The sequence below is a fragment of the Typopeltis vanoorti genome, chromosome 12, assembly GCF_054136105.1.
Source record: "Typopeltis vanoorti isolate ZY-2024b chromosome 12, IOZ_Tvanoo_1.0, whole genome shotgun sequence".
Classification (NCBI taxonomy): Eukaryota; Metazoa; Arthropoda; class Arachnida; order Uropygi; family Thelyphonidae; genus Typopeltis; species Typopeltis vanoorti.
The window spans coordinates 76628580-76650140 of NC_143560.1; the positions used below are offsets into that span (position 1 = coordinate 76628580).

General features: G+C 33.8%; 1 protein-coding gene across 1 annotated transcript in view; it reads left to right on the forward strand.

Annotated features, from left to right (window-relative positions):
- The window catches only part of LOC150100903 (programmed cell death protein 6-like), a 104945-nt gene extending 86914 nt beyond the window's left edge, over positions 1–18031 (forward strand). The window contains exon 7 of the mRNA XM_090401118.1: positions 15908–18031. Coding sequence (XP_090257244.1) covers positions 15908–16009 — 102 coding nt within the window. The 3' untranslated portion in view covers positions 16010–18031. The remainder of the gene's footprint in view (positions 1–15907) is intronic.
- The last annotated feature ends 3530 nt before the right edge of the window (positions 18032–21561 follow it).

A 21561-nucleotide genomic window follows, 5' to 3' on the forward strand; every position in this document is an offset into this window, starting at 1 on the left:
AAGCTTCAACTTATAGGCTCATAGGTGTGTTAGGTGCTGTGGTTAAAATGTTGAAGAGGACCAGAATTTGGTGGACAACAATGTCATTCCCTTTGATGGATAGTATGGGTTTGCTAAAGAAAGATCGTGTTTTAATAATATGCTTACTTATTATAATAAGGTGACAAAATGCATTTGTCAAAAATACATAGTGGTATACTTAGCTTTTGTTAAATTGCCACTGATAGCTAAATTGGAACAGATGGGGTTGGATAACTGATTAGTACAGGATTGGAGATTAACTGTCTGATAGGTATCAGGAAGTTGTGTGTGAGGGAAAGAGGAAAGTCACTAGTGATGTTCCTCGAAGGTCTTCATGGCGACTGTTGTTTATCTTGCATGTTAACTGTATGGGAGAAGGTTTGAATGGGAATATTCAGTTGTTTGCAGATGATGCAAAGTTGGGAAGAACTATGAGGAGTAGAGTAGAGTAGATGTGGATTTATAAGAAAGGACTCGAATAGACTGAGTGAATAGGCATGAGGTTGCCAAGTATAAGGTTATAAAATTTGGAAAAAAGATGGGATGCAGAGTATACAATTGGTGAAAATATATTGGAGGAAATAAGAGATCTGGTGATGTTGGTAAATAGGACCTAAAATTTAGAGGACACATTTTTAAAATTGTGAATACAACACAAAATTTCCAATTCTGGGGTAATGCAGAGGATACTGACTTATAGAAGTAAGAAGTATGGTTTCATAGACTACTATGTATTTGGCTGCCTCGTTTTCAAAAGGACGAAGAGATATTGGAAAGAGTCCAGAAGTGGTTGACTAAGGTGGTTCCTACTCTCTGGATGGTTCAGAAAATGCATTTTGCAGCATCTAGGAGAAGGAGGGGTGGGCAGAATCGGACATAAGTTTCTGAGGGATTTTATCACATTAAAGAGGTTTTTTCATAGAATGGTGAGAAAATAAGATTTCATTTTCCTGGATAGTGTGAGCAAGCAAATGAGAAGTAGGTTTTTTTGGCAGGGAGAGTGGTGAATGATTGGAACGGAGGCATGGTATGACGAGGTGTGTGTGTGTGTGTGTGTGTGTGTGTATGTCAAAGGAACTGCCCATGATGAGTGACTCCATGGAGATATGAAAATAATCTGTTCTTTGAAACACCCTAACTTCTCCAGGGATTACAAAAGGTATTCTGCAATTATTCAAGATTATGTCTGGACACCTTTTTCTGTTCCTAACCTTTAATTTATATGATGTGTCCAAGGCCGTATTCATGGGTGTGCGAATTGTGCGATGGCACAGGGCCCCGCAAAGCAAAAAAATTGGAAAAAAGAAAATCAATTATTTTTTTAAGAATTATATAAATTAATATTGTAATTATTATATAGAAAAATATATGTATATAATTTTACAACCAACTATTGTTATAGTAAGCGAAATATTTTTATGTATTTTCTTGGTAAAATAAACACCGAATTTTTCATGAAAATACATTCAAATTATACTGATAACGGCACGTCGTTCTTTCGTTGGCACTGCACCACGTTACTGCTCACCCAGTATCTCATGGCTGGAGCCAGACCGCCGGTCTGGCTCTATTGTTCAGTGAAATAACATTAGGATAAACAGTATAGGGAATAAATTTTAAGATCGTAGCAGTAGTATTTGAAACTACTCTAAGTTATAGGGAAAAGTGCATTTTAAAACAGGTGTTTTTTGATTTTATGAACAAGTAAGTATATACATGTACTGTCATGGCAATTTTTTTTTTTATGTGACATTACTTGCAAAACATCTTAAATATATTTTGTAAACTGGTTTTAGGTTTTCCAACATCAGAATTCAATCTATATTAAATTTATTTATTTTCTAATATTATATATTTTATTTATCCGGTAAGTAATTTTGTTTTAACTTATTTTATAATTAAGTCTATCTTATTTAATTCTAGAGTATGACTAGTCGTGAAAGAGATTATGGAAGAAAATACCCAAGTGGGCATGAAAAAGAAGCAGCTGAGGAACGTCAAAGAAATTCACTGTTTAAATTTATGAAGTTGAATTCATATATTTGTTCAGATATATCAGTTGATAACAGGAGTTCTGAAATAACTACAAACAGTTCTTCAGCTTCAACATTAATTAATAATGAGAATTCTGAAATACTCAAAGGAAGCAGAGAACATGCGTTTGGTCAAACAATGGGTATTGAAGATACTAAAACTGAGACACCAGAGGAAGGTGAACTATTTATTATTGATGATCCAGCAACATGGCCCAAAATTTTGAACAACGCAACACTAACACAAATTGTACAGCGTGGTCCACCGTCTCCTCCGACTGAAAATGATTTTCCAAAAGATGACAACAAGAGCGTTTTTCCACAGCTCACTATGTTAGGACAATTGCAAATGGAGAGAAGCAAAACAGAAGATGGCTATTGTATTGTACATTCAAACTCTTCCAACTCTTTTTTGTTTTTGTTTCAGATAATTTTTTTTATCTAATAATGGCTTTTCTGACTGGTGACATAAGTGAAAGATTAAATTCGCACGAACGAAATCCAGTGCACATCAAATGCATGTATTCATGCACACAAATGGAATGGAATTTAAAAAAATCACAATACAATTAATCAGGCGAAGCAGAACGGTTAAGAAATGTTTTAAGACGAATAGTAGCAGCAATTCGAATATTTATCCGAACCTAATTTAGCTTTTAGAGGTAATTTTGATACTTTGTACACAACCCATAATGGTTATTTTTTTGGAATCATAGAATTAATTGCAGAATTTGATCCAGTTTTAAAAAATCATTTAATGAGATGTTCGGGGGGAAAAAAAAATTATAGTTAAGAAACAAAATTCTTATCTATCACCCATTGTGCAAAATGAATTAATTGTTGATATGGGAACCAAAATTCAAAAAAAATATTGTAAATATGATACGACAGGCAAAGTACTATTCAATAATTCTCGATTGTACTCCTGATGTTAGTCATCAGGAGCAAATTTCAGTAATTTTTACATATATTTGAAACAGATATTGAAATTTGTGAACACTTTGACGTTTTTAACAACTAATGACTACTGGTAAAGGTATATATGAAAATATAAAATCACTTTTGAATAAATTAAATCTTAAATTTTCAGATTGTAGAGGGCAAGGGTATGATAATGGAGCGAATATGAAAGGAGTATATTAAGGGAATCCATGCTTACATTTTAAATGAAAAGGCATTTTATACTCCTTGCGCCTGTCATAATTTAAATTTGATTTTAGAGGATGTTGTAAAATCATCAATTAATTATAGCAATACATTTTTTTAATGTTATACAAAAAATATATATGTTATTTGCTGCCTGAACTTCACATTCAGACATATTAAAGAAATTTGTTAAATAATTAACCACAAAACTATTATGTGATACAAGATGGGAATGTAGAATAGAATCAGTTGGAGCTGTATGTTTTCAAATTCCAGAATTTTTTAAATGCACTAAAAGAATTATTTAAAACTGCATCAGATAATACTATCAAAGTAGAAGTGGTTTCAATATATGAACAAATAGATTCATTTGAGTTTATACTGAGCCTTGTAATTTGGCATGAGCTTTTGTCAAAAGTTAATTTAGTAAGTAAAGTATTACAAAATGCAAAAATTCCCATAGACATAGTGACTAAGCATATTAAAGAGTTAGTGCAGTACAGAGAATATCAGGATTTGACAGCTGTTTTGAGATTGCTGAAGAACTGTCAAATCTATTAGAAATAGAAATTAAATTTGAAGAAAAGTATTTTTTGATTATGAAGCGCCTGATGAATCACACATAGGTGATAAGAAAGATAATTTTAGGATAAAGTTCTTTTTTGTAATTTTAGATACTGCTCTACAATCTGTCAAAAAAGATTTGAATTGTATGAAATTTGCAAAAAATCATTTGGATTTCTTTATGATATGAAATTAATAAGAAAAATGACAGAAAATGAATTAATTTTGCTGCAAACAGCTGTATCAAAAATTAAATATAGATATTGATGAATCTGAATTTTACAATGAATTAATTATTTTTAGAAATATTGTTCCAGAAGGTGCACCCATTAATATTTTAAAATTCATAATTGCAAATAATTTGTCGGATATTTATCTAAATATTACTACGACATTTAAAATATTGACCAGTCCAGTTATGGTTGCATCAGCAGAAAGGTCATTTTCCAGATTAAAATGAATAAAAACCTATTTGCGATCTTCTATGTCTCAAGAACATTTGTCGTCCCTGGCAATAATATCTATAGAGCATGAAATTGCAAAAAATTTCAGTTTCGATAGCTTTATGAATGATTTTATTGAATAAGCGCATTAGGTTAAATAAAATTTAATATATTAAGATTTCTTTTAAATCTTATAAGTTCTTATACATATATTTCATTCTTTATAGTAAAAATGGACATTTTTTCATATATTGTTAATTTATTAAATAAATAATTGTTCTGGCCTATTTATATGATAAATGTGTACTTACATAATAAAATAATATATCATGTACATACAAACACATTTATTTTTTAACTAATTTTTTCCCTTTACTTAAATTGATGCTAAAGAGCATACTTCTTTATTTATGTGCATAAATATTTTTCATATTTGATTAAATTAACTAACAAGATATTCTTCCATTTAAAATTTCCATAAATGTTACTAACTTTCAGGGACCCCGTTTTTCCATTTTGCACAGGGCCCCTTGAAATGTAGAAATGGGCCTGGATATGTCATATAATACATCAAACAATTAAGTTCAACAAAGCTCATTAACAGATATGTACTATGCCATAGTTTATCTGCTGATATTTTGTGTAAGAAAAATATAACTGATAGCAAACAAAGCATTTTCATCCATAAGAATTAATGTAATAGTTGTGTGTGGCTTTATATTGTTTGTTATTAGCAATTGGGAGGGGGGGGGAGATAATTCAGGCACATGCTGTTGCATTTATTTTTGTCTGGTGTTCATTATTACCAGCAAAAATCTGGATGTGAATCCTATCTGGGACATGAACATTTATAAGAAATTTTCATCTAAAAGGTGGAAGGGGGGGGGGCTACTTAACATTTGTTTTTTGGGAGCAACATAGAAGACACACCAACCACATGTAGCTCATAGCCTTAGTTGCCTCAGCGTAATCAGAAATTACATTGCTACTAGCATCTCATATCATGTAATACAGGGGTTCCCAACCTTTTCCAGTGGCATTACCACTATATTTAATTGAAGATATTAGATGTACCAGTAAGGCAGTGGCTCACGTACCACAGGTTGAGGTACCCTGATGTAATACATTTCAATAAACATGTTATCAAAATATTAAATACTAGAAGCTCTTCCCCAGCTAACATCGCTCACATACCTGCTCTATCAGCTAAACGTATTGTACATTGAAATGAATGACTGCAAGACTACACCATTCTCTTTCTTTATTTCAGTGTTTCCATGATATAGTCAAAAGAATGATGCAATATTTGTTCTTTGGTTGGAAAGACTTCAGTTTTAATCCTGTCTAGGATGCTAGACCTTTTATAAAGGATTTTCCTCCCAGAAACTTTTTTTTTTTAAAAGATGAAAAAACTATCAGAAGATATATACATAATATACCATAATTCTGATCAGTTCCATTTTCGAAATGTTATGAAATAAAAAGAGTAATATACTTTATCAATAATTTTTTTTTATTTCTTCACTTTTTTCCTATGAAAAAGTTAAGATTCCTTTTCTCAAAATTTTACCAAAACGACAAAAAACTTTGTATGTCTGGTTATCATTTCCTATTCTGCTGTTTGGATCTCCAACTTTTCCTTTTTCTGTGTTAGCTGCCTTCTCTATTGCTTGAAAAATTCCTCCATTTCTTCCTTAGTAGAACGTTTGCTCACACTCTACATGATATTTCCTGAGATTCAAGAAATTTATCCTTTTTATGTAGTAATTAATACTACAGTTCTTTTCCTTAAACATAATGTTATTTAAAAGAATCTTATTTCTTTTGGTAACACCTAAAAACTGGAATTTGTTCCAGTAGGCTGCCTTTTTGCTGTTCACCTTGGTTCGCTGACAAAAATATTTGGGATCTTGTTTAACTCAGCAACACTGCAGCCAGCCTGAAATTTGATCAGGTTGTACCATCATTTTATTTTGGTTTAAGCCATGCTTCAGTTGGCTAAATTCCAAATTGCCATCCCATCTTCATTCGTTCAGTTTCTAACTAGACTAGACAGATGCCTGAAAGTGAATTCTTAACATTAAGTCAGAAGTCCTAATCAGTTCTCTGTATTTTTTTTTTTTTTTTAAACAGGCTACATGGAGGTCTCCTCCCAGTTATCCTTTGACCCATAAATACAATGCCTCTATTAGTATGTTAAAATTTATCAAATAATTTGCACTAATGTATAAAATTTGCATTTGAAGCTGAACTTTTATATTATCATAGTTAATTTCCTTTTAGCAGGAAAATCCCAAATCTTAATTTTCAAGCTTTCTGCTTAGTTTAAAGAATATTCAAGAATAAACATCACTGCAAGCAAGTAATGTACATTTGTATATTATTTTGTGCACAGGTGTTCACCTCTCAGTTTAGAACAAGATGATGCATTAAAACATCATTTTAACATACCAAGTTAATGGTACATTGTTTTTATTTAAATGTTTACTTTTTACTAGAATGTTTATGACCAAATTAAAAGAGCTTTGTCTGCAAACCCAGATCTTCAAAAATTACTGGCAAGGAATTCTTTTGTTTTAATTTCAGAACTTTTTTTTTTTGATGATTTTAATACGTCAATCTTAAGTTGGTTATTCAGATGACTGAGGATTTTAAATTTTGATTTTCTTCTAAACTAAAATCCCTACAGAAATAGTGTATAGTATTATATGAACATCCTATATTCCTATCAAAACTTACTCAGTTTAGTAATATAGGTTTTGTTTTTCCTCAACATCTTCCTTTTGTTTTCTATATCCATTACCAGATAAATGAATTTTTTTTCTAGTTGAGGTTGCAAAGATGCTAATATTCTTCTTGAAATAGCCTAGATAGATAGAATGCATAATTTGCAATGCCTATGGTGGATGTCTAAAATCTTGATAGAACTGATGCTGTGAACACACCAGAATCAAGATGTATGCTGAACTTTAGTGTGGTCTATTTGGTTTGCAGCAATCTAATCTTCTGCCTATACCTTCATATTAGTGGATTTGCTAATAGCCCTAAATTCCCCTATCTAATAGAAGACTGGAAATGGTCTTCTGTTGGATAAGGGAATGTTGTTCTAGTTATCTAGAAGTGAATCATTCAGCTAGGAGTCAGTGTCACTTTCATTCTCAGAACAAAGAAAGCCTTTGTAGCACTAGACACCACTTGATAAGAATTTTATCACCTGGTGGTGTATCACTTTTCTTATTTGAAACAAAGTGGCCAAAAATAATCATTAGTATTCAGAGCAAAGTTATAGCTACATCAGAATTCAATGAGTGATGTTTTCAAAACAACCTCACAAGAAGACCCAACCTAACATTCCTTTTTTTTTTTTTTTTTGCCTTTACAGGCTTTCAAAATGGTTATTCTATAGACTAGCCACTACATGGCAAACCAAACTTAATGGTAATGCTTTAGGAGGCATTCAGGGCAGTTAATGAATAATTTTGTTGCTACTGTTTTGCTAGCTTTGCCCAGAAGCCATCAAGGTTACAAATTGTGACCTTGACCATAGCTTTCAGGACTTGCATGAAATTTTCATATGGTATGGTAAAGAATCCATTACTACACCTTCCAAAATATACTTAAAATTTCAAGTTATGTTAATCATCCACCATGACAAACCAAACAATAACAGAAAAACCAGATATGTTCCAGACAGGATTTGAACTTGGTCTTTCCTACCAAAGCACTTATCAAGACCAACTGAGCTATGGATGCACTTGTAAAATTAATGATAATAAAAAAAAAAAAAACTTAATCTTGTCTATAGTCCAAAATGTTAGTTGATAATAATTGCATAATACTGAACTCATAGAAATTCTTCTACAAAGCAAAATAATAATAAAAAAAAGTATATTAAATTTTATCAATTATACACAGTGTATAATTGATAAAATCCTGATAATGATCCTGTTCATAGGTTGCTATTGTTTTTTTCTCAATGCTGACATTGTGGATAACAAAACTTCAGTGATTTTGGCTGTGAAAGGTCATTGCTATATATGCCAACGGATCTTTTGTTTAATATAGAGTCTTTATTTTAGCTTCTCTGTTCAATTCAAACTTCATCTTACCCTTCTTCAGTCTGTGCATTGCACTTCAGTAATGTACTGAGATTAACAGAACATTTTTTTTTTTTTTTTTGATCATGGAAAGGTATGCCTGCAGAAAATTTACTTATTGCAACAAACTGAAATCTTTCAAACTTCACTGTATCATCATGTGGTTATCTCCACTATCTGTGACATTTGCCCACATTATTATTTGACACCTCTAGGGAGTCCTCTAAGACTCATCGAGGGAGGGTACCTGCTCTACAGCTCTCCGTCTCCACCACTCAACCTCATCCGCAAACCGCCTCATCTACACCATCACCATTATTTTCACAGACAATCACAAACATCCATGCCCAAGGTGGGATTCGAACCCACAACCTTTGGGCTGGAGATCGGATATGCTAACCACTCTGCCAACTAGGCCAGTACACACAAATTTTCGCTTTGTCTTATCATCTTGCTGGTAACTTTATTATGTTTTATTCTTCTAAATCTTTTTTCTTACCATCTCATTCATTACAGGAAAATTTTCAGCCCTCCCCTTTTCCACTGTGAAAATGCATATTACTCCAGCATGCTCACATAGTAATAATTAATATTTTGCAATGAAAAATAATGTAATAAAACTAGTGAAGAGAATAAGATAAAGCAAAATTTTCTTTCAAATTGCAACTTGGGGGAAAAAAAAACAGGCTCTTTTGTTATTCATTCAACATTCAGCTCCAAAGTATTAATGCAGTCATAACTCACAGGGTATGAGGGAGATGAAATTTGTAATTTAACAGGCTATATTAAAGAAAAGATCCTTTTGCATACATAACAGTGACCTTTCATTACCAAAATCAAAGTTTTATTGTTATCCACAATTGTAGCATTTGAGAAAAAATAGGAGCAGCCTGTAAATAGGATCATTATCAGTTATATATGATCTACACACAGTTTTTTTTTTTTTTTAAATAATAATTCTGAAATATCAAGTGATTTTCTTTGCTTCATAGGAGATTTTCTGTAAGCACAATATAATTTATTTATCAGATCACCTATTTGTATTTATTTTAAACTGTGGAATAGCTGATGGAATTTTTATTTTATTAATATTACATGTTCATCCAATAATGTATTATACACTATAAACCAAAACAACATGAATATGATGAAGCTGAAAAAAAAAAAAACGTTAACATTGGAGTTGAAGATCTGCAAATTAACTCTTTAGAGTATACATGAGAAGGGAAGAAGTTCAAAAAGACAATAGGTAAAAAAAATAAACCATGAGAAAGAAATTTATTCTCTATCCAAACTATAAAAGGAGTGGTGACTAGTCACAGAAGGTATCTTAACAGGTTAAGAGAATAGTAGAGGTTAGAATTTTTCCGTGAGAATAAATTTTTATCTCATCAGATGTGGGTATTGCCAATTGTAAGAATTGGAGAAAAAGACAGTAGTATCATGTTTTGCTAGCATTACCATTAGCAAGGTTATCAGAATTAAAATGTACGAATATTGATTATTTTAGGTAGTTATTTTTATTGCCATCTGGAGACCTGAAGTAGCTTGAAAAAAAAAAAAACATGTTTAATCTGTAGAGTTATCAGTTTGCCTAAACTTGAGTACTGATGCATGTTTCCAACCTTTAGTGTTTAGGCTTATGTGCTAGTTAGAACTCATACCAGATGAGTAATGGAATGACAGCACAAGAATAGAATTAAACAGTTCAGTGCCTCCAATATTTTTGGAAGTATAACATAACATGTAACAAAACATACAAGCAACACAAAGTAAAGCAAAACTTTATTTTGTGATTGCCTAAAACATTCGCCCCCCCCCTTAAGCTATCTTGCATGTTAAACCTAAACTGCATATGTACACTAAGTCAAACAACATTGAAGAGGAAAAAAGTTGATGAAAAAGGAAAAAATAAAACTTGTTAACATTGGATTTGAAGACCTTGCAAATTAATTCTTTAGAATATACATAAGAGAAATAGTAAGAGCCTGTGTAGCTCAGTGGATGTGGCGTTTGCACACCACGGCACTTGCCGCACAAAGGAAGACTTGGTTTTGAGTCTAGTTGGCGACCAGAGGAAATTTTTCTAAGCCTTTTTTCGACCGGTTCCCGAGTTAGTCGATCTCTGGCACGGGCAAGCGGGTTTTTCCTCCCGTAAACTCAAGAAAATCGACTGTAGAACCCACATTATTTCAGACATTAAATATATTGTGTTATGGTTAGGGACCACGAGATGGCGGCACATTTGAGCCATCTCTCTCTTCACTGTGTACCGCTTAATTAGTGATAGCCTTGGGCCATCTATCTCTGATTGGTACCAGTGGAGATTGAACTGCCCACTCAGTCTCCAAAAGTTAGATAGGGCTAAATGGCCTCGCCTACTCCCCGTATACGGGAATAAAAAGGCGTTAGCTGATTTTTTTATAAGAGAAATCGTTCAAAAGAACAGCAGTGAAAAATGAACAAAGAAAGAAAAATTTGTTCTGTATCTAAACTTTTCAGTCTGGCCAAAATAAGACATGCTGCAGTTACACCAAACGCAGTATATACTGGGATATTTTAAGTTATGTTTTTGTTTGGGCATACTGAATAAGGAACTGACTGAAAAATCCATTGAGTTACATCTAGAAGAACATAACAGAGACATCTCATATGACAGAACTAGAGCCAGTGCTCTAATCATGTCCTCAATTCTGCTAACGACAAAAACTATCACTCACCCAGTGAAGGTAGGAAAAAAATGGAAAAACATCTTTCGATGCTATGATGAACTGGAAAGAAAAATTGTAGAATCTCAAATTGTCCTCAATCCAGTACATCAACACTAACCTCAGTTATAATCTCTGACTGTTATTCACGAGACCTTGAACATGTGCACATGTCCAACAATGAAGAGATACACAGAACAGCTTCAAATTTTCATACATTAATGTTTTAAATGTATAGATTTTCTCTCACAACATTTGTTGGTATTTCTCTCACGTTATGCATCTGATGAAGTCTTCTAATAACAAGAAACTAGTTTTGTGGTTTATTTTTTAAAAAAAAATAGTGTTTTTATTTCTCTCTGTTTCTAGTCATTTAATCTGTTTAAAAAATATGTCTCAGCTGAGTAAATCAGCATATGTGTGTGTGCACACACACACACACACTCTTACATGCAGATAGAGATAACACCCACACATCCATTCCCATTTGCTCCAACTTATGTAATAGTTTTCCATGCAGTATTTTGTCAAGTGCCTTTGCAAAGTCCAGCAGTATCGTGGTATAGCCATTTTCTTTATCCAATTCTGCTGTCACTTTATTATGAAATGCAAATAACATGCCTGAAGTATCAGAAATAAAGGAGAGGAATTTTTAGCATTTGTCAGTCAACCTGGCCAAAAATTATTGGCATCAGCAAGACCTGGTTGTCAGAAAATGATGTAATTACAAGGATAGAATGCAATGGATATTGTATTTTCAGAGAAGATAGAAGAAATAGGGCAGGATGAGAGGTATTATTAATGATAGCTGAAGAACTTCAACCAACAAAAATAGAAGTTAAAGATGATTGTAGATCTGAGGGAAATGGTTCATTTGAAGCTGTCTGATATAAGATAGAGGCCAATAGGACAAAATATATTGTTGGTTGCTGCTATAGACCTGGGGGGGGGGGGGGTCCAGAAGATGTGGACAACTTGCGTCAGCAGATTAGCACAATGACTACAGACAGCAATTATCATGGGGGGACCTCAACTATGGTGATATGGATCAGAAGGAGGAAAGGGCACATGGCCAAATGGAATTTATACAGTTACTAAGGGATAATTACTTAAAATAACACATGATGGAAGTGACCAGGAGTGTTGGATCTGGTAATAGCATCAGAAGATCATCTATAACTGCAGGCAATTCTACCTCCACTTGGGGGAAAATGACCATGCATTTTCATGAAAATGACCATCCTGGGAGCTCAACATGTGGAAATTTCAGTCAAGAAAGGATTTATGCAGAACTACAAAGCTGGCGATTATGACAAACTAAAGAGACAACTTGAAGCAGTGTCATGGAATGAATGTCATTAGTACATGGGAAGTGGTCAAGGATTGTTTGAGTGAGGCAGTATCAGAGTGCATATCCAGGGTTGGGAAGATAAACTGAGTAGGGATTAAGTGGATGAGCTGCAAAAAAAAAAGTATTGTGGATGAAATATAAACAAGATAATCAGCATGCCCATGAGCAGTATAAAGCACAAGCAAGAAGGGTAATAGTATGGTAAGGAATGCTAAATCAGTCAAAAAAAAAAAAAAAATAGCTAAGCAGGCCAAAGTAAATCTGAAAGTTTTTTTTTTTCATTACATAACAAGTAAGAGAAAGAATGATTATGGAAAGATAACTTTACTCAGTGTTGATGGTAGGTAAGTGACAATAACTAAACTATTACTTCTGCTTTAAATGATCAGTTTGCAAGGGTATATCATTCAGGTGATGACTTTACAGTTACTAAGGTGATAGAGATTGATGCGAGGATTAAGGTAGACAAACAGGAGGTATTTACTGTATTGAAAATTATCAGTGTGAATACAGCTTGAACCATGTCTGCTCGTGTGCTACAAGCATGTGCAGGTGAACGGGCAGTGCCTCTGATGAAGTTGTTTAATCTCAGTCGCAGCTCTGGTAAGGTTCCTAGGGAGTGGAAAGAGGATAAGAACAAGTTGGGTATTGGAAAAGTTAGTTTAAAAGTAAAATTGAGAAAATGGTGGATAGGAAAACGATACTTTATAAAAAGGTAGGTCCTGCCTCAGTATTTATTTGCATTTCATAATAAAGTGACAGCAGAATTGGATAAAGAAAATGGCTACACCATGATACTGCTGGACTTTGCAAAGGCACTTGACAAAATACTGCATGGAAAAGTATTACAAGTTGGAACAAATGGGAATGGATATGAGGGATGTGGCTGATAGACAGAGGGTCTATGGTGGAGCAGAATCAAGGCAAATGAGGGAGACTAGTGGAATACTCCAGGACTCTTTACTGGACCACTACTCTTTAATTTGTATATTAATAATACAGCGAAGATTTGAAGATTAACATTCAGTTGTTTGCTGATGAGATATCTTACAAGACGATTTAAATAAATTGGCAGTGTGGGCAAAAGGATAATGGTTGGCAATTCAAATTTAAAGTAATACACTTCGGGATGAAAAGATTACACACTTCATATCATATTGGTGGTGCTAGTTTACAGGAAATTGATGAGGTTAGGGATCTGGTGGTGGTGATGATGGATAGACATTTGAAATTCAGAGGACATTTCAAGAGTTGGCAGAATAGCTCAGAGGATTACTTGGATGCTAAAGAGCACACTGACAAGTAAAGGAGGTTATTATTCCTCTTTATACAGCTCAGATTTGATCACCTGTGTTTCTTGGGGATTGGGAGGTTGTGGAGAGGATTCAGAGCAAGTGACCAAACTGGTGACAGGTCTGTGGAATGTTCCCTGTGAGTATAGATTGAAGATATGCAAGTTGCAGTGTTTAGCTGACAGGCAGAGGAGAGTGTATATGATAGAAACATATAAGTTACTAAAGGGACAGTATAAGATTAACACAGAAGAAATATTTCAATACAATAGGGAGTAGGGGAAAAACAAGGGGTCATGCTTGGAAGCCATCTATGAGTGTGCAGAGTAGGTTCTTTTCTTGGAGAGTGGTGAATGAGTGGAACGGGCTGCTAGAGGTAGTTGTCAGTGCCCCAACAGTGAATAGGTTTAAGGATATGTATGATAGGTATTGTGTTAATGAACAAAGTGGGTCTCCCACGATGAGTCTCAATTACATGGAGTGCCCATATATACAGGGTGTCTCAAAAAAATGTACACACACTTCAACAGCTGATAACTCACTTAAAATTTTCATTATTTTGCAGGCTTAAATGGATTTGAAATAATGGCTGAAACCAGACTAAGCTTTGAGGAAAGACAATTTAAACCTAAAATGTTACTGGAAGTAGGAAAACTTAGTGGAAGTGCTAAGACAGTTTAGAAGAGAATTTCAACAAGATCCACCTATGAGACTTACTATCATTCGAATTAAAGATAAATTTGAAGAAGATGGAACTGTTCAAAATGTCCATAAGCAACGTTCAGGAAGACCACGAACAGCTATGAGGCCCGCAACAGACGAAAGGTTGATTGAAACGTATCATCAAAGTTCAAGAAAATCTGTGCGACAAGCGTCTCGTGAGATAGGAGTATCAAAATCAAGTGTCCATCGCATGTTGAAGCACAGTCATTGGAAAAATTACATTCCAAGAAGAGTGCACACTCTCAACGAAGATGATCTGGATAGGAGAATGCAGTTTTGTGAGTGGTACTTGGAAAAATGTGAAGAGGATGCACAATTTCCAAGATGAATTGTGTGGAATGACGAAGCCACATTTAAATTAAATGGGTCAATTAACCAGCACAATTGCACTTACTGGGCACCTGAGAATCTGCATGTTATGGAGGAACATCATGTAAATTTACTAGGAGTGATGGTTATCAGCACACTGATTAATTGGCCCATTCTTTTTTGATGGTACTGTAACTGGTGCCATTTACTTGAACTTACTGCATGAAGCTGTCATGCCACATGTTTAAGAGGACTTATTTTCAACAAGATGGGGCACCATCAAGTGCGAGGACTTATCTTGGTGAGACTCTACCCAACAGATGGATTGGAAGAAGAGGTTCTGTAGAGTACCCCCCCTCCCCCGCATGCCAATGGACTTTTATGGGAATTTATCAAGGATAAAGTTTACACTTCAAAACTGGCAACAGTCGAAGACTTGAAAGCAGCAATCGAAAAAGATGAAATGATTCTCAGTGTTTGCAATTCCATTGCTGCACGTTATCAACAGTGCCTGGACCAGGACGGTCATCAGTTTGAATACAGACGTTGAGGGATGAAAAGTACATTTATGTAGTGTACTTTACTATGTGAAAGCTAACTGTATTATAATAAATACTAACTTTATGATCATTCAAAGTGTGTATACATTTTTTGAGACTTCTTGTATATAAAAATAATTTTTTATATTCACTCCATTGCCTAAGTTAGTTTATAGCTGTGTAAATGAAATTCACTCCATTCTTGTATCATGATCTTTTTGTTTGTTCACTCTGTGATTTTACTTATCATGAAATATAAGTGAGAACCCCCATAGCTCAGTCAGTATAGACAAAGCCCTTTGGTCAGAAAGACTGGGTTCGATTCTCGTCCAAGACATGAGGAATCATTTTCTGGTCGCTTTCAACTAAAGGTGAGTTAACTGGTCTCATACGGAGGTAGGTTTTTTTCACCCAGAAACTCAAGTTTTTCATCTCCCAGAACAGGCAAATCAGTCCTGTGAACACACACATCACACATTTACAAACATAGAACTAGCCATCTTATCCTCAAAGCAGTTGCAGTTTCAAATCTTAATAGAGCCATGCCTAATACAGGAAAGGAGGGGGGGATATAAGTGTTTTTTTATGAAGTGATTCATTTTTCTCTATGGCCAGTTTAACATTAAAATATTATCTTCTTTTAAGAGTTGTCTCCAACTAAAGATGTTTTTTCCTCCCTAGACTTTAACTGCAGCATTCAGGCATCATGACACCAAACAAGAGGGATGGATACAAATATCATATGAAGACTTCCTAATTCTAGTATTTAGCCTGAAGATGTGAGCAGCTGAAAGCATTTGCCATTTTGCAGTTATTCATTTATCTCACTTGTTGCCTTCAAATGTAGATAGTACAGTATTAATATGCAACTGAAGTTGGGAACAAAGAATTTTTTTTTCTTACCATTGACAATTTCTTATTAAGAAATATAATAAAACTATATTAATGTAATAGCATTTCATTATGTAGATGAATATATAGTGCTATGCCATACCCAACTGCACAGTTTATTGCTAAATAAAACTTGAACAAACCACACAGCAATTAGATCAAGATTACTTTACAGTATTGTCAGAATAGCAAGCCATGCAAGTAAAACAAAAAAAAAACTTTATCTACTATACTAATTAATATTCAATGTGGTCAGTTTAAATATAATATTGGTTAGTTATAAAATTTACATATTAATTATTTATTTAATGAATAATACTTTGATAGTTATTGGTTGATTTTTGATAGAAATTTTAATGTGCTGTAGGCTGTTTGATAATACATAGAAAGATTCATCTTTTTGCAATCAAACTGACATCTATCTCCACTTGTTCAGTATCAAAATAAATTAGGTGTATTTTTGAAAGATGATTTGTTCCACATATTACCTGTAGCAAAGAACTAGTTATCTACTTCCAATACTTAAGCAGTTTAAAATGAAAATAGGAAATACCTGTTTCAATCAGCTGTCAAAAGTACTGCTAGTTTACTGCAAAGGCTATGGATTTGAATTCTAAATAAGAAATGTTTATAAAAGCCTGTTCAACATGAGCATCTATAGCCCTTGAGTTTTATAAGGCTTGGCTTAAAATTAACAAAACAAGTAATACGAAGCAAAAATTGCAAGTGGAAGAGGCCAAATACATTCCAAATTGATTCCAATGTTTGCACAAGAATATCTGTGATTTTAAACTATGCTTATATAAAAGAAAGGTGTGATGTACATATTTAAGTTTTTGTTTAGATAGATATTTATCTAGTAAAAGTAGTAATTTTATTTGGCACTAATATGTTGTCTTGATAAATTCCATGTCATTTAGCAAAATAACACTCATAATTTGCAACTCTTTATAAACACTTGTTTTAATAATCATTTCACTGGTAATGAGAGTGCAGAAACTTACAACTTTCTTCATGAGCAGAGCAAGTAATTTAACAGACAATGAATTAAACTGACTACGGTTAATCAATTGCTTTCTTTTACACGTATATATGAGTAAGGTGTTAAAATCTGAAATTGGAAAAAGAATTTGTCATATCTTGAGACATGCTTTTATAATTCTAATCTTCAGTGTGTAATGGTGAATGTAGTTTTTATTACAATGAATTTAATTTGTAAAAATACACAAACAAGACTACTGAATTCAGGCTGATTTGCATTTAAGTAAAAGGAACATACTCTGCTGAACTGTCTTCTGTATTAGAAGTATTGTTTAGCAGTTTACTCTGTTGTAATATGAAGACAAATAATTCGGGGATTTTCTTTTATTGGCTAGAAACTTGGACTGAAAAGTTGGATGCTTTTGTCTCTTTTGCAAAAACATTATTACATAGTAATAGTAATAATGTTTGCAAAATCAGTAAGCATAAAAATGGATTTCTTTTTCTTTGCACCATAAGAAAGAAATTCTATAGCTTTTGATTAATAAATAATTTTTCAACTAAATTTAAATTCATAAAAAATAAAGACATTGAAAGATTTTTTTTGAATGCAAGTTTGAGTATGATTAGATACTTTCTCCCTTTGCACTTCCACATTAGGGCTTAGCAGTAAGGTACTTTTATATTTTAATTCCAGTATTTTTTTTTTACACAAATTATATTAATTGAATACCAGTATTGAGATTTATGGAGTGTTCATTTTACTGTGCATTTGTTTCTACAAATAATTTTGTAAATTATGTTTTCCTAGTTTCACCAGTCATTTGCTATGTACTACTGAAATTCAAAAAATGTATATTAAATTGATATGCTGTGTGTGTGTGTGTGTATATATATTGTTGATTTAATTAATAAATGCTTATTTTGTTAAGATTTTCTCAATTTTTTTTTTGTATCTAGCATGTGTAAACAATTCACATCATAAAATATTCTGCAAAAATTTTCTTAGAGGGGAGAAAATAATAAATAATGAGGGAAAATGTGTGATAGATAGATCACAATCAGGTTATAACACTCAAATTCCCAGACAAGATGAAATTTCTCTTCTCGGAATTACCATGATATCAGGCCTCTCCTGGCATAAACATCACAATCATTGCATTCTCAGCTTCCAAAAAACTAGGCTTTTTCTTTCGTTCAAGACGTTACTTCACTTTAAAACAGCTGTTAACCTTATGCAAATCTCAAATCTGCCCAGCTATCTAATACTGTTCCCACATTTGGAGTGGGGCTCCTAAAAGCTCCCTCAAAATGCTTGACTCAATACAGAGGAGAGCAATTAGACTGATAAATGATCCACCTCTTAACACTCACCCCCCCCCTCCACTTTCACATAGATTTAGTCTCTGCAATTTGTATATTCTATAAATATTTTCATGGAAAATGCTCATCTGAAACAGCATCAATAACCCCTTCACTCTGTACTAAACCTATTGGAACACGTACAGCTACCTCCCAACATCCCTTCACAGTACACCTTGAAACCCACAGAACAAGTTTCTTTTCCTCCTCCTCCATCCCTGCTACTGCTGTACTGTGGAACAGTCTTCCCCCTGATGTATTTCCCAAGGAATACAATATACAGGCTTTTAAATCGAATGTCAAAAAGTTTCTCCTTTCCCATCCCATTACCCATATACGGTACTAAAGTACTATAGGTTGACCAGCCCAACCTCTTGTATGTGGGCCCAACTTTAAAAAAAAAAAAAAATGATATCAATGGAACAAAATATCATGGATGAAATTAAAAGATGCACAATGCTTGGGTGGAAAGCATTTAGAAAATTCTATTCAAAAGCAATTATCATTATGCCTGAAGAGAAAAGTTTTTAACCAATGTATTATTCCTATATTAACATATGGCTGTGAAACATGGACACTAAATGCAAAGGAGATTCAGAAATTAAGAACAACACATTTTAGTATGGAAAGAAGTATATGCTTGGTATCACAAGACTGGATCACAAAAGAAATAAGTGAATAAAAAACCAAACCAAAGTCTCTGACATCATAGGAAGAGTGAAACATCTGAGGTGGCAATGGGCTGGCATATTGCTTGAAGACAAGATCAATGATGGAAAATGGACAAAAGTAGTACTGGATTGGATTCCACGAGAGGAAAAGCAATGCTGACCCTAAATCATGGTGGATTGATGATATTAGATTTGCAGGAGAGCTATGGACAGACAGTTTTGGAGTAATCTCGGAAAGGCCTTCATCCAGCAGTGGATTGACAATGACTGAGAATGATGATATATATATATATATATATGATTTTGTTTTTCTCAAAATTAAGTGTGGTATATATCATTTTAAAGATTATTTTGCACATGAATTAACCTGACCACAGTTAATTGATTACTTCCTTTTACGTGTATATAGGAGTAAGTTGTTGAAATCTGAAATTGAAAAACAAATTTGTTACAAAAGCTTTTGATAGACTGCTACACGACAAGCTGTTAAATAAATTGGAACGAATGGGATTGGATAGCAGACTCCTGAGTTGGATCAGTGACTGGCTGTCAGATAGGTATCGAAAAGTTGTATATGGGGGACACAGTATCTCAAAAGAGGAACGTTACTAGTGGTGTGCTGCAGGGGGTCAGTTTTAGGACTATTGTTCAGTTTGTATATTAAAGATACTGGGATGGGTTTAACTGGTGATATGCAGCTGATGCAAAATTGGGGAGAGCAATGTGGAGGCAAGCAGATGTTATGGCCTTACAGGGGGACTTCAATTGATTGCATAATGGGCAGGTAAGTGGAACTATCAGTTTAATGTTGCAAGGTGTAAGGTTTTGAAATTTGGTAAGCAACGATGGGATGCAAAGTATACACTTGGTGAGGAAACTTTAAAGGAGGTAGAGAAGATGAGAGATCTGAGAGTGGTGGTGGACAAGGGCCTGAAATTCAGGGGCCACATTGCACAAATTGTGAAGGCAATTTGCAACTTGCAACTTCAAGGCCAGTTTGTCTGCTTTGTGGAATGAAAAACCCCAGGATAAACTGGGAAAAAACCCTACTGTCCACGCCCAAGACCGGCTAACTTGGCTATGGCTGAGGAAGATCCTTCAGCTCCTCATGTCACCGACAGGAATCGAACCTAGGACACTCCTTCCCTAGGCATATGGTTGCGAAGCACACAGCCACTATGCTAACCATGCGGATGGTTCTTATAATGGATTTAAAGTTTTCAGCTTCAGTTAAGACTGAAAAGGAGGAAGGAAGGATTTTCTCTGGTAAACAACTGAGTGAGAACAGTTAAATTGATGAGATTCCTTCATGGTTAGTAAATTATACTTGCCAAGAAATTCTTTACCCAAGTGTAAGAAAAAGTTTGCACATGAGGTATCTTCATGACTAGGCTGTGTGTATATAGAGGCTGTTGACTTTACATCAGTTGTCTCAGTATCCCATAATGCAAAGAGACTGTCTTTTCAAACATAATGCCATGCATTATTAGAAGGGTCACTACCCAGCCCTGTTTGTCTGCTAATGTTCAGGTAAGGATCAAACAAGAATTTAATTTCTCGTTAAGTATCATTTATTTTTTTCCCCAAGTGAAAAAAAAACTTTACAGCATTAGTCTATGACTAAGTATGATAATTACACTGGCTTTACTGAACATTCTAAAAAACTAATATTAATGTGAAATGCTTTCCACACAGTCACGTCCAAAACTTCATACTTCTAAGCTCAGAGAGATGCTCTTGTCCAAGGTTAACACCTAGGATTTCACACCTCATAACTTTTTTTTGAGATTGTTTGGCACGTATTGCTTATAAAAATTAGGTAATGTTTATTTCTTGAGTACGTTTTTCAGTCAGTACATCACATGCTTTGTTTCAAGTCCTTTTCCCCACCATCTCAACACTTGATCTCAATGTTTTTCTTCTTTAACTTAGAACCATGTTTTCCTGCTGCTAGCATATTCTTCAACATGCCTCATCAATAACAGTAATTTATAATTTGACTTTCTATACAATATCTTATATACGAAATTTAATGACTTTACATTTAGTCTTAATAGTCTGAATTCCAATTGACTTGTTTTAAGAGGAAAGCTAGAGAATCCTCAAGAGAAACCTCTCTATTAGATTGTTTTTGCAATTCTAAACAAGTTTAGCCAGTTATAAATAGCTGCCTGGCATGATGAGAATCAAATTCAGGTCTTTTCCAATCAAAAAATTCATATTGCATCATCCAATTGGCTGTGTTAATGAGGCAATGATTCTTCCAAGAAAAAATTCAATTTTTTTTTTTTTTTTTTTTTTTAAACTGAGAAGAATATCCAAAGGAAAAATGCAACTCAAGTATCTTAAACCATTTGTTATATATTAATTTTCAAACACATGAAGTTTTTCCACTTGGTTATACCACAAACTAAAGATATCAAGAAATTA